Source organism: Danio rerio, chromosome 13, assembly GCF_052040795.2.
Source record: "Danio rerio strain M-AB ecotype USA chromosome 13, GRCz13ab, whole genome shotgun sequence".
NCBI classification, from domain to species: domain Eukaryota; kingdom Metazoa; phylum Chordata; class Actinopteri; order Cypriniformes; family Danionidae; genus Danio; species Danio rerio.
The window spans coordinates 35,212,610-35,228,091 of NC_141033.1; the positions used below are offsets into that span (position 1 = coordinate 35,212,610).

Sequence of the window (15,482 nt, forward strand, 5' to 3'; positions counted from 1 at the left end):
TCCTCACAGACGCAAATAGATTTGATGTTTACAAATAAACCAGAAAGGATAACAAAAACATATAATCTTTTGACGGGTATATCAGATCATAATATTACATTGATATCACGAAAACTCACAAAATAACGCTTTGATGGTAGAGCACAGCAAAAAATAATTCATGAGAGAAATCCAAAAAAAGAAATGAAAAACTTTGAAAACGCTCTACAGCAGATTGATTGGTCAAATCTACTGAGTAGTCAAGATATTAACAGCAGTGATATGTTTCTTAAAATTATTAATAAAATAATAACTTCTTTTACTAGAAAAGTTAAAAGTAAAACTAGACAAAAAATGACACTACCCTGGCTTAATCAAGCCCAGTGGGAACAAATGAAGGAGCGTAACCTTGCATTAAAAAGGGCACTTAAATCAGGACTTCGCAATGATAGACACATTTTTGCATCTCTAAGAAATAAAGTGGTAAAAAATATGAGGAAGGCTAAGGCGGAGTTTTTTATAAGAATAATAGATAATGCTAGAGGTAATGGAAAGATGATTTAGAAAAATATTAATACACTGACTGGAAGGAAAACTAACCATAGACTAAGTGAATTAAGACTAATATAAATAAATGGAAATCTCATTCATGATCAGGAAAGACTTGCAAATATTTTTAATGATTATTTTATTAATTCTGTTGCGGAACTAGCTAAAAACTTTTCATCTTAGTTTATGACACACAGTCCAATAAATCATAATAAACCAATTTCTAAAATAGATGATATATCTGAATCTGAGGTTTTAAACATAGAATATAGACTCAATGAGAATTTCAAAAGCAAAAGACGCTTATGGATTAGATTCTGTGTTTTTAAAAACATACAAGGATATACTAGCTGGCCCTATCGCCCATCTAATAAATCTTTCAATTACACAAGGTATATACCCAGATGCTTGGAAATTAGCCATAGTGACACCGATTTTTAGAGCCGGCGAGCAAACAAGTGTGAAAAACTATAGGCCGATTAGTATATTGCCTACAGTTGCCAAAGTAGCAGAAAAATGGGTAGCACAGCAAATGATTGCTTACTTGAATGCCGGACATACCCCTTTACATCCAATGCAGTTTGGATTTAGAACTAATCACTCAACCGAATCTGCTAATTGTTATCTTATAAAGAATATGAAATCTAAGCTTGACAGAGGTGAAGTAATAGGAGCAGTTTTTTTTAGATTTAAACAGAGCATTTGACACAGTAAATCATGAGGTACTTCTTTCAAAGCTCACTCTTTTTAACTTTTCATTAGAGGCGATTATCTGGATAACTTCATATCTAACAAATAGGAAACAATGTGTGCGCCTTGGTAATAGTCAATCAGTATACAGAATCAGTAACTGTGGAGTTCCTCAAGGATCCATCTTGGGCCCTATCCTGTTTAGTCTGTATATAAATGACCTCCCACAAATCTGTCCTACTATTAATATCCAGATGTATGCTGATGACACAGTTCTATATGTACACGCGAAAAACAAGCATCTGGCAGCTAATTATTTAACTGAGGCATTAGTTCATGTATCTGATTGGCTGTGTGAATCCCATCTTAATTTGAATACAAGTAAAACGGTATGTATGTTTTTCTCACACTCATTGACAGTTCCCCATCATCCTGATGTATTTGTTAAAGGAGAAAAGCTCAGGGTTGTCTCTGATTTTAAATATTTAGGTCTAATTTTAGATTCTCAATTAACATTCCAAAAGTATGCCAAGAAGGTTATTAAAATTGTTTAATTTAATCTGGCCAACTTCAGGCATATACGACCTTACTTGACTAATGAAGCAGCAAAACTTTTTATGCATGTGTGTGTAATGTGTGCATATGTATGGAGTGGGTCATGTGACCCTAACACGAGTGTATCGAGTATGAAGTGTGCATATGTAAGGAATGTATTTGTAGAGTGTATATGTATAAAGTGCATATATATCGAGTGAATCATGTGTGCTTCTGTATGGAGTGGATCAGGTCCTTTCCTGTCAAGTGGTGTCTTCAACTCCCATTAGCTCAGTGGAATTGTCACTCACCTTTCATGCCAGAGACCGGGGTTCTATCCCAGACCCTGACATGAGTGAATCATAGATAGAATGTACCATGTGGGTATATGTATGGACTGTAATGTGTGCATAGATATATGGAGTGTAATGTGTGTATATGTATAAAGTGTATCATGTGTGCAATTGTGTATATCTATAGAGTGTATCATGTATGTGTTTATATGGAGTGTAATGTGTGCATATGTATAGAGTGTATTTGTAGTGTGTATATGTATGGGGTGTATATATGCATGAATGTGTATATGTATAGGGTGAATTATGTGTGCTACTCTATGGAGTGGATCAGGTCCTTTCCTGTGAAAGGGTTCTTCACCTCCCAATAGCTCAGTGGAATTGTCGCTCACCATTCACGCCAGAGACCGGGGTTCTATCCCAGACCCTGACATGAGTGAATCATAGATAGAATGTACCATGTGGGTATATGTATGGACTGTAATGTGTGCATATATATGGAGTGTAATGTATATGTATAGAGTGAATTGTGTGCAATTGTGTATATGTATAGAGTGTATTGTGTGCATGGGTATAAAATGTATGTGTGCATGGGTATAAAATGTATGTGTGCATATGTATGGAGTGGGTCATGTGATTCTAGCATGAGTCTTCGTGTATGAAGTGTACATATGTATGGAACGTATTTGTAGAATGTATCGTGTGTATATGTATTGAGTGAATCATGTGTGCTTCTGTATGGAGTGGATAAGATCCTTTCCTGTCAAGGGGTTCTTCAACTCCCATGTGTGCAATTGTGTATATGTATAGAGTGTATCATGCATGTGTATATATGGAGTGTAATGAGTGCATATGTATGGAGTGGGTCATGTGACCCTAACACGAGTGTATCGAGTATGAAGTGTGCATATGTAAGGAATGTATTTGTAGAATGTATATGTATAAAGTGCATATATAACGAGTGAATCTTGTGTGCTTCTGTATGGAGTGGATCAGGTCCTTTCCTGTCAAGGGGTTTCTTCAACTCCCATTAGCTCAGTGGAATTGTCACTCACCTTTCACGCCAGAGACTGGGGTTCTATCCCAGACCATGACATGAGTGAATCATAAATAGAATGTACCATGTGGGTATATGCATGGACTGTAATGTGTGCATATATATGGAGTGTATATGTATCATGTGTGCAATTGTGTATATCTATAGAGTGTATCATGTATGTGTTTATATGGAGTGTAATATGTGTAGAGTGTATATGTATGGAGTGTATATATGCATGCATAGTATGTGCTACTTTATGGAGTGGATCAGGTCCTTTCCTGTCAAAGGGTTCTTCACCTCCCAATAGCTCAGTGGAATTGTCGCTCACCTTTCACGCCAGTGTATATGTATGGAGTGTATATATGCCAAAGACCGGGGTTCTATGCCAGACCCTGACATGAGTGAATCATGTATAGAATGTACCATCTGTGTATATGTATGGATTGTAATGTGTGCATTTATATGGAGTGTAATGTGTGTGTATAGAGTGAATTGTGTGCAATTGTGTATATCTATAGAGTGAATTGTGTGTATATGTATAGAGTGTATTGTGTGCATGGGTATAAAATGTATGTGTGCATATGTATGGAGTGGGTCATGTGATTCTAGCATGAGTCTTTCGTGTATGGAACGTATTTGTAGAATGTATCGTGTGTATATGTATTGAGTGAATCATGTGTGCTTCTGTATGGAGTGGATAAGGTCCTTTCCTGTCAAGGGGTTCTTCAACTCCCATGTGTGCAATTGTGTATATGAATAGAGTGTATCATGCATGTGTATATATGGAGTGTAATGTGTGCATATGTATGGAGTGGGTCATGTGACCCTAACACGAGTGTATCGAGTATGAAGTGTGCATATGTATGGAATGTATTTGTAGAGTGTATATGTATAAAGTGCATATATATCGAGTGAATCATGTGTGCTTCTGTATGGAGTGGATCAGGTCCTTTCCTGTCAAGGGGTTTCTTCAACTCCCATTAGCTCAGTGGAATTGTCACTCACCTTGCATGCCAGAGACCGGGGTTCTATCCCAGACCCTGACATGAGTGAATCATGTATAGAATGTATAATGTGTGTATATGTATGGATTGTAATGTGTGCATATATATGGAGTGTAATGTATGTATAGAGTCTATGATGTATGTGCATATATATGTTGTATATATGTATAGAATGTATCATGTGTGCAAGTGTATGGAGAGTATCAAGTATGTATATGTATAGAGTGTATCATATATGTGCATATATATATGGAGTGTGTGCAAATGTATAGAGTGCATCAATTGTGCATATGTATGGATAGTATCAAGTGTTTATAAATTTATGGAGTATATCATGTGTGCATATGTATGGAGTGTATCATGTGACCCTAGCATGAGTGTATCGAGTATGAAGTGTGCATATGTATAAAGTGTATCATGTATGGAGTGTATCGTGTGACCCTAACACGAGTGTATCGAGTATGAAGTATGCATATGTATAGAGTGTATCATGTTTGCATATGTATGGAATGTATTTGTAGTGTGTATATGTATAAAGTGCATATGTATGGTGTGTATATGTATAGGGTGAATTATGTGTGCTACTCTATGGAGTGGATCAGGTCCTTTCCTGTCAAAGGGTTTTTCACCTCCCAATAGCTCAGTGGAATTGTCGCTCACCTTTCACGCCAGAGCCCGAGGTTCTATCCCAGACCCTGACATGAGTGAATCATAGATAGAATGTACCATGTGTGTATATGTATGGATTGTAATGTGTGTATGTATCATGTGTGCAATTGTGTATATGTATAGAGTGTATCATGTATGTGTTTATATGGAGTGTAATGTGTGCATATGTATAGAGTGTATTGTGTGCATAGCTATGAAATATATGTTTGTATATGTATGGAGTGGGTCATGTGATTCTAGCATGAGTCTTTCGTGTATGAAGTGTGCATATGTATAGAGCGTATCATGTGTGCATATGTATGGAATGTATTTGTAGAGTGTATCATGTGTGTATATGTATTGAGTGAATCATGTGTGCTTCTGTATGGAGTGGATATATCATGTGTGTATATGTATGGATTGTAATGTGTGCATATATATGGAGTGTAATGTATGTATAGAGTGTATGATGTATGTGCATATATATGGTGTGTATATGTATAGAATGTATCATGTGTGCAAGTGTATAGAGTGCATCAATTGTGCATTTGTATGGAGAGTATGTATATATTTGGTGTGTATATGTATAGAGTGTATCATGTATGTGCATATATATATGGAGTGTGTGTATATGTACAGAATGTATCATGTGTGCAAATGTATTGAGTGCATCAATTGTGCATATGTATGGATAGTATCAAGTGTGTATAAATTTATGGAGTAAATCATGTGTGCATATATGTATAAAATTTATCATTTGTGCATAAGTATGGAATGTATTTGTAGAGTGTATCATGTGTGCATATGTTTGAAGTGTGTATATGTATGGAATGTATTTGTAGAGTATATATATGTATAGAGTGTATCATGAGTACATATGTATGTGGTGTATCATGAGTGTCTATATGTATAGAGCGCATCGTATGGGTTGTATATATGTATGGAGGGTATCAAGTGTGTATATGTATAAAGTGTATCATGAAGTGTGCATATGCATGGAGTGTATCATGAGATCCTGACATAAGTGTATCATGTGTGCATATGTATGGAATGTATATGTATGGAGTGTATCATGAGTGTCTATATGTATAGAGTGCATCGTGTGCACATGTATGAAGTGTGAATATGTACAAAGTGTATCATGTTTGCTTATGTATGGATTGGATCAGGTTCTTTCCTGTCAAGAGGTTCTTCAACTCCCAATAGCTTAGCAGAATTGTGACTCAATGTGTGTGTGTGTATATATATGAAGTGTAATGTGTGCATATGTATGGAGTATATCATGTGTCATATGACCCTGACATGTGTGTATATGTACGGAATGTATTTGTAGAGAGTATATGCAAGTAGTGTGTCATGAGTGTCTATATGTATAGAGTGCATCTTGTGCACATGTATAGAGTGTGTATATGTATGGAGTGTATCAGGTCCTTTCCTGTCAAGGAGTTCTTCAGCTCCCAATAGCTCAGTGGAATTGTGACTCAACTTTTACGCCAGAGACCCGGGTTCTATCTCAGACCCTGACATGAGTGAATCATAGATAGAATGTACCATGTGTGTATATGTATAGACTGTAATGTGTGCATATAAATGGAGTGTAATGTGTGTATATGTATAAAGTGTATCATTTGTGCAATTGTGTATATGTATAGAGTGTATCATGTATGGAGTGTATCGTGTGACCCTAACACAAGTGTATTGAGTATGAAGTGTGCATATGTATAGAGTGTATCATGTGTGCATATGTATGGAATGTATTTGTAGAGTGTATCGTGTGTATATGTATAAAGTGCATATGTATGGTGTGTATATGTATCGAGTGAATCATGTATGCTCAGTGGAATTGTCGCTCACCTTTCACGCCAGAGACCGGGGTTCTATCCCAGACCCTGACATGAGTGAATCATAGATAGAATGTACCATGTGTGTATATGTATGGACTGTAATGTGTGCATATAAATGGAGTGTAATGTGTGTATATGTATAAAGTGCATCATGTGTGCAATTGTGTATATGTATAGAGTGTATCATGTATGTGTATATATGGAGTGTAATGTGTGCATATGTATAGAGTGTATTTTTAGTGTGTATATGTATGGTGTGTATATATGCATGAATGTGTATATGTATATGTATAGGGTGAATTATGTGTGCTACTCTATGGAGTGGATCAGGTCCTTTCCTGTCAAAGGGTTTTTCACCTCCCAATAGCTCAGTGGAATTGTCGCTCACCTTTCACGCCAGAGCCCGAGGTTCTATCCCAGACCCTGACATGAGTGAATCATAGATAGAATGTACCATGTGTGTATATGTATGGATTGTAATGTGTGTATGTATCATGTGTGCAATTGTGTATATGTATAGAGTGTATCATGTATGTGTTTATATGGAGTGTAATGTGTGCATATGTATAGAGTGTATTGTGTGCATAGCTATGAAATATATGTTTGTATATGTATGGAGTGGGTCATGTGATTCTAGCATGAGTCTTTCGTGTATAAAGTGTGCATATGTATAGAGCGTATCATGTGTGCATATGTATGGAATGTATTTGTAGAGTGTATCGTGTGTGTATATGTATTGAGTGAATCATGTGTGCTTCTGTATGGAGTGGATATATCATGTGTGTATATGTATGGATTGTAATGTGTGCATATATATGGAGTGTAATGTATGTATAGAGTGTATGATGTATGTGCATATATATGGTGTGTATATGTATAGAATGTATCATGTGTGCAAGTGTATAGAGTGCATCAATTGTGCATTTGTATGGAGAGTATGTATATATTTGGTGTGTATATGTATAGAGTGTATCATGTATGTGCATATATATATGGAGTGTGTGTATATGTACAGAATGTATCATGTGTGCAAATGTATTGAGTGCATCAATTGTGCATATGTATGGATAGTATCAAGTGTGTATAAATTTATGGAGTAAATCATGTGTGCATATATGTATAAAATTTATCATTTGTGCATAAGTATGGAATGTATTTGTAGAGTGTATCATGTGTGCATATGTTTGAAGTGTGTATATGTATGGAATGTATTTGTAGAGTATATATATGTATAGAGTGTATCATGAGTACATATGTATGTGGTGTATCATGAGTGTCTATATGTATAGAGCGCATCGTATGGGTTGTATATATGTATGGAGGGTATCAAGTGTGTATATGTATAAAGTGTATCATGAAGTGTGCATATGCATGGAGTGTATCATGAGATCCTGACATAAGTGTATCATGTGTGCATATGTATGGAATGTATATGTATGGAGTGTATCATGAGTGTCTATATGTATAGAGTGCATCGTGTGCACATGTATGAAGTGTGAATATGTACAAAGTGTATCATGTTTGCTTATGTATGGATTGGATCAGGTTCTTTCCTGTCAAGAGGTTCTTCAACTCCCAATAGCTTAGCAGAATTGTGACTCAATGTGTGTGTGTGTATATATATGAAGTGTAATGTGTGCATATGTATGGAGTATATCATGTGTCATATGACCCTGACATGTGTGTATATGTACGGAATGTATTTGTAGAGAGTATATGCAAGTAGTGTGTCATGAGTGTCTATATGTATAGAGTGCATCTTGTGCACATGTATAGAGTGTGTATATGTATGGAGTGTATCAGGTCCTTTCCTGTCAAGGAGTTCTTCAGCTCCCAATAGCTCAGTGGAATTGTGACTCAACTTTTACGCCAGAGACCCGGGTTCTATCTCAGACCCTGACATGAGTGAATCATAGATAGAATGTACCATGTGTGTATATGTATAGACTGTAATGTGTGCATATAAATGGAGTGTAATGTGTGTATATGTATAAAGTGTATCATTTGTGCAATTGTGTATATGTATAGAGTGTATCATGTATGGAGTGTATCGTGTGACCCTAACACAAGTGTATTGAGTATGAAGTGTGCATATGTATAGAGTGTATCATGTGTGCATATGTATGGAATGTATTTGTAGAGTGTATCGTGTGTATATGTATAAAGTGCATATGTATGGTGTGTATATGTATCGAGTGAATCATGTGTGCTCAGTGGAATTGTCGCTCACCTTTCACGCCAGAGACCGGGGTTCTATCCCAGACCCTGACATGAGTGAATCATAGATAGAATGTACCATGTGTGTATATGTATGGACTGTAATGTGTGCATATAAATGGAGTGTAATGTGTGTATATGTATAAAGTGCATCATGTGTGCAATTGTGTATATGTATAGAGTGTATCATGTATGTGTATATATGGAGTGTAATGTGTGCATATGTATAGAGTGTATTTGTAGTGTGTATATGTATGGAGTGTATATATGCATGAATGTGTATATGTATATGTATAGGGTGAATTATGTGTGCTACTCTATGGAGTGGATCAGGTCCTTTCCTGTCAAAGGGTTCTTCACCTCCCAATAGCTCAGTGGAATTGTCGCTCACCTTTCACGCCAGAGACCGGGGTTCTATCCCAGACCCTGACATGAGTGAATCATAGATAGAATGTACCATGTGGGTATGTGTATGGACTGTAATGTGTGCATATATATGGAGTGTAATGTATATGTATAGAGTGAATTGTGTGCAATTGTGTATATGTATAGAGTGTATTGTGTGCATGGGTATAAAATGTATGTGTGCATGGGTATAAAATGTATGTGTGCATATGTATGGAGTGGGTCATGTGATTCTAGCATGAGTCTTCGTGTATGAAGTGTACATATGTATGGAACGTATTTGTAGAATGTATCGTGTGTATATGTATTGAGTGAATCATGTGTGCTTCTGTATGGAGTGGATAAGATCCTTTCCTGTCAAGGGGTTCTTCAACTCCCATGTGTGCAATTGTGTATATGTATAGAGTGTATCATGCATGTGTATATATGGAGTGTAATGAGTGCATATGTATGGAGTGGGTCATGTGACCCTAACACGAGTGTATCGAGTATGAAGTGTGCATATGTAAGGAATGTATTTGTAGAGTGTATATGTATAAAGTGCATATATAACAAGTGAATCTTGTGTGCTTCTGTATGGAGTGGATCAGGTCCTTTCCTGTCAAGGGGTTTCTTCAACTCCCATTAGCTCAGTGGAATTGTCGCTCACCTTTCACGCCAGAGACCGGGGTTCTATCCCAGTCCCTGACATGAGTGAATCATAGATAGAATGTACCATGTGGGTATATGCATGGACTGTAATGTGTGCATATATATGGAGTGTATATGTATCATGTGTGCAATTGTGTGTATCATGTATGTGTTTATATGGAGTGTAATATGTGTAGAGTGTATATGTATGGAGTGTATATATGCATGAATGTGTATATGCATAGGGTGAATCATGTTTGCTACTCTATGGAGTGGATCAGGTCCTTTCCTGTCAAAGGGTTCTTCACCTCCCAATAGCTCAGTGGAATTGTCGCTCACCTTTCACGCCAGTGTATATATGCCAAAGACCGGGGTTCTATGCCAGACCCTGAAATGAGTGAATCATGTATAGAATGTACCATCTGTGTATATGTATGGATTGTAATGTGTGCATTTATATGGAGTGTAATGTGTGTGTATAGAGTGAATTGTGTGCAATTGTGTATATCTATAGAGTGAATTGTGTGTATATGTATAGAGTGTATTGTGTGCATGGGTATAAAATGTATGTGTGCATATGTATGGAGTGGGTCATGTGATTCTAGCATGAGTCTTTCGTGTATGGAACGTATTTGTAGAATGTATCGTGTGTATATGTATTGAGTGAATCATGTGTGCTTCTGTATGGAGTGGATAAGGTCCTTTCCTGTCAAGGGGTTCTTCAACTCCCATGTGTGCAATTGTGTATATGTATAGAGTGTATCATGCATGTGTATATATGGAGTGTAATGTGTGCATATGTATGGAGTGGGTCATGTGACCCTAACACGAGTGTATCGAGTATGAAGTGTGCATATGTATGGAATGTATTTGTAGAGTGTATATGTATAAAGTGCATATATATCGAGTGAATCATGTGTGCTTCTGTATGGAGTGGATCAGGTTCTTTCCTGTCAAGAGGTTCTTCAACTCCCAATAGCTTAGCAGAATTGTGACTCAATGTGTGTGTGTGTATATATGAAGTGTAATGTGTGCATATGTATGGAGTATATCATGTGTCATATGACCCTGACATGTGTGTATATGTACGGAATGTATTTGTAGAGAGTATATGCAAGTAGTGTGTCATGAGTGTCTATATGTATAGAGTGCATCTTGTGCACATGTATAGAGTGTGTATATGTATGGAGTGTATCAGGTCCTTTCCTGTCAAGGAGTTCTTCATCTCCCAATAGCTCAGTGGAATTGTGACTCAACTTTTACGCCAGAGACCCGGGTTCTATCTCAGACCCTGACATGAGTGAATCATAGACAGAATGTACCATGTGTGTATATGTATAGACTGTAATGTGTGCATATAAATGGAGTGTAATGTGTGTATATGTATAAAGTGTATCATTTGTGCAATTGTGTATATGTATAGAGTGTATCATGTATGGAGTGTATCGTGTGACCCTAACACAAGTGTATTGAGTATGAAGTGTGCATATGTATAGAGTGTATCATGTGTGCATATGTATGGAATGTATTTGTAGAGTGTATCGTGTGTATATGTATAAAGTGCATATGTATGGTGTGTATATGTATCGAGTGAATCATGTGTGCTCAGTGGAATTGTCGCTCACCTTTCACGCCAGAGACCGGGGTTCTATCCCAGACCCTGACATGAGTGAATCATAGATAGAATGTACCATGTGTGTATATGTATGGACTGTAATGTGTGCATATAAATGGAGTGTAATGTGTGTATATGTATAAAGTGCATCATGTGTGCAATTGTGTATATGTATAGAGTGTATCATGTATGTGTATATATGGAGTGTAATGTGTGCATATATATAGAGTGTATTTTGTGCATATGTATGAAATGTATGTGTGCATATGTATGGAGTATATCATGTGACCCTAGCATGAGTGTATTGAGTATGAAGTGTGCATATGTATAGAGTGTATCAGGTGTGCATATGTATGGAATATATTTGTAGAGTGTATCATGTATGTATATGTATAAAATGCATATGTATGGAGTGTATCATGAGTGTGTACATGTATAGGGTGAATCATGTGTGCTACTCTATGGAGTGGATCAGGTCCTTTCCTGTCAAAGAGTTCTTCAACTCCCAATAGCTCAGTGGAATTGTCACTCACCTTTCACACCAGAGACCAGGGTTCTATCCCAGGCATGAGTGAATCATAAATAATTAGTTTCGTTAGTTAAGCGCAACGATTTGTTTAAAACTATTTCTAAATTTACTTCTAATTTCCAGCAAACGAATAAATGAACAATAATAACGAAGTGTGGTCAAAATACTGAGTTATATCCTAATACACATGCTATGCCCCATGTGGTGTGAAACCTGCAGGTGGACAAATCTAAGCTTGTTTTTAATACAACAAATATAAATATGGATATAATAAATAATACTGCTAATAATAATAACAACATTATACAAAAGCAAATTGAATGAACTGAAAAAGAGAATGTATCATGTGTGCATATGTATGGAATGTATTTGTAGAGTATATATGTATAGAGTGTATCATGAGTGTCTATATGTATAGAGTGCATCGTATGGATTGTGTATATGCACGGAGTGTATCATGCGTGCATATGTATGGAATATATTTGAAGAGTGTATATGTATAGAGTGTATCTTGAGTGCATATATATGTAGTGTATCATGAGTGTCTATATGTATCGTGTGTATATGTATAAAGTGTCAAGAGGTTCTTCAACTCCCAATAGCTTAGTGGAATTGTTATTTACCTTTCTACGCCAGAGACCCGCGTTCTATCCCAGACCCTGACATCAGTGTATAATGAATAGAGTTTACCATGTGTGTATATGTATGGAATGGAATGCGTGCATATATATGGAGTGTAATGTGTGTACATGTATAGAGTGTATCATGTGTGCATAGATATGGAATGTATATGTATCGAGTTTATCATGTGTGCATATGTATATGTATGGAGTAGGGATGCAACAATATATTTAGCTCACGGTTCAATACATACCTCGGTTTTTTAACACGGTTTTTGGTTTGGTTCTCATGGCTTGACATGTGTGTGTGTTTTTTTTATTCTATGAGGCAATAGGAACAGTAAGAGGTTAAGGAGAAAAAAATAAAAACTATTTATTGCAATACTCATTTTGTTTTACTTAAAAGCCAGAAAAAGAACACTAGTTCCTAGTGTATTGTATAAAAAAATTAATACTGAAATCTCACAGCTGCTGGTAGCCCATGTACAAACTGGGGAACACATAAAATCCTACACTTTGAAAATATACATGTTAAGTTGATATAGATTTCAAATAAACATAATTGTACTTAAGTAAATATAAATAAACCATCTTAACTATCTCGGTGCTGAAAAATGCGAGACTGTAGTCTGTGAAGCAGATTGAGTGCTTTTATAAAATGACAAAAGCCCACATCTCCTATCACCGAAAACGGCAGCAAATCTTTTGCAATAAACACCCGCACTGACTTTGTTATTTTTATGTGTCTCTCGGAACCAGTTGGGTAGATTCAGCGAGGGATTGTTGCTATTTGGGGGACATTATTACTCCAATATATATAAATATATAGGAGTTTCCTTCACTCAGCTCATGGATTTAGAGGCACAGTCAATTCGGGGGGATATAAAACGCACTTAAATTATTTAAACGCAAAACCGAGATAACCGCAATTCATAAGCACATACTGAACTGTGGCGGTCGTACCGTACGGCTCAATATTATATTGAGAACCGTGGCATCCCTAGTATGGAGTATATCATGTGTGCATATGTATAGAGTGTATCATGTATGGAGTGTATCGTGTGACCCTAACACAAGTGTATCGAGTATGAAGTGTGCATATGTATAGAGTGTATCATGTGTGCATATGTATATAGTGTGTATATGTATAGACTGCATCATGTATGCATATGTATGGAGTGTATTGTGTGCATATGTATAGAGTGTACCATGTGTGTATATGTATAGAATGTATTATGTGTGCATATGTATGGAGTGCATCATGGAGTGTATCGTGTGCATATGTATAGAGTGTACCATAAGTGTATATGTATAGAGTGTATCATGTGTGTATATGTATAGAGTGTGCATATGTATAGAATGTATATGTAGAGTGTATGTGTGTATATGTATAGAATGTATTATGTGTGCATATGTATAGAGTGTACCATGTGATGTATAGAATGTATTATGTGTGCATATGTATGGAGTGCATCATGGAGTATATCGTGTGCATATGTATAGAGTGTACCATAAGTGCATATGTATAGAGTGTATCATGTGTGTATATGTATAGAATGTGCATATGTATAGAATGTATATGTAGAGTGTATCACGTGTGTATATGCCAAAGACCTGGGTTCTATCCCAGACCCTGACATGAGTGTATCATGGATAGAATGTATTATGTGTGTATATGTATAATGTGTATTTGAAAATTATGGTTGAAAACTATTTTTAAATTGCAGTTTTCTTAAAAGTAAGGTTAGACATTAAAGATGGCCCAATATGCATGCAAATACAATCTTACAATCGAAAATCAGCACGACGGATAAAATGAATAGTGTTCACGTGAGCAAAAGAAAGCAGGGGAATACCGAATGAGAGGATGATCACTCGCACTAACAGCTGATGTGATGTGCACAATTGTTTAAAACGCATACATGATCCCGTTTAGTGTGTCTTTGTCACAAAAAGATTAAGCAGATCAAGTTAAAACACAGCACAAGCTTAAAATAATCCATAAACTGGTAAAGCAGAGCAGTGTTTTATGACACTTTTCCCACTAATCCTCTCACGGGAGGTTGAGAGAGCCACAGGTGAGAGTGTGTGTGCGTGATGAGTGTACTCACTGTGAAGGCTTTGGCAAAGTTCAGTGTCCCATCTGATGTTCCGCTTGGACTGTCATCGATGTGATAAACCCTAGGGAAAAGAGTCAGCAAGACAAAGTGAAAAGAGGCACTGTGAAGAAAGAAAAAGAGGGTTACTGCTTCTCTAAAACATGGAAGGGAAACAGAACACTGGGTTCAGTCCTGGTCTGTGTTTCCTCAAACAGCTATCAGTGGAACTTTTCACTATTGCTGCCATAAGCGAGCACCCCCTCACACCACATCGATAGACAGACAGGCAGGCAGACAGACCTGCCCACAGACTCTACGCAATAATAAAACCAATACTTCATCTGATGAAAGCTTGCATATTTACACAGATCTGCAACTTCTCTTGAGCCACCGAGTCTGAGATATGGACAAAACATGCTCTACAACTTCAACTGCAGTGACTTTTTAAAAAAGAGACTGAGATATCTGAGGTACATAGAAATACAAAACAATACTACTGCATTTTATACAAGTGTGTTATGCAAAATAGGGTCAGTGGGGAAAAGGTACGAATTACATTTTTGAACAAAAATGATGTTCCAGGATCAACATAGATATTAATCTAGGATCGCATTGTACTTGGCAAAATAATGACATGTGTTATATACCCTGCTGTTCTTGTTCACGTTTTTTTTTCTTTCTCCTTTGGTAATGTAAGATATTAGCTATCATAAGTAAAAAAATTATTTAGGTTTCTTTCAAATACTTCTTACCAAACCTCAAAGTTTTGAATGGCAGTGTCATTTTC

General features: G+C 36.5%; 1 protein-coding gene and 1 long non-coding RNA gene across 4 annotated transcripts in view; one reads left to right on the forward strand and one right to left on the reverse strand.

Moving 5' to 3' along the window:
• The window catches only part of wdr35 (WD repeat domain 35), a 48,068-nt gene that overhangs the window by 24,408 nt on the left and 8,178 nt on the right, over positions 1-15,482 (reverse strand). For all 3 annotated transcript variants that reach the window (XR_015505305.1, NM_001145589.1, XM_087278267.1), the window contains one exon: positions 14,708-14,777. Coding sequence is in view for 2 of the 3 variants with exons in the window: in NM_001145589.1 (NP_001139061.1) it covers positions 14,708-14,777 (70 nt within the window). In the remaining variant the exon portion in view is untranslated. The remainder of the gene's footprint in view (positions 1-14,707; positions 14,778-15,482) is intronic.
• Positions 682-10,573, forward strand: LOC147834237 (uncharacterized). The gene is made up of 3 exons (XR_015506203.1): positions 682-1,939; positions 8,667-8,775; positions 10,078-10,573. It is a non-coding gene; the product is annotated as an uncharacterized LOC147834237 (long non-coding RNA).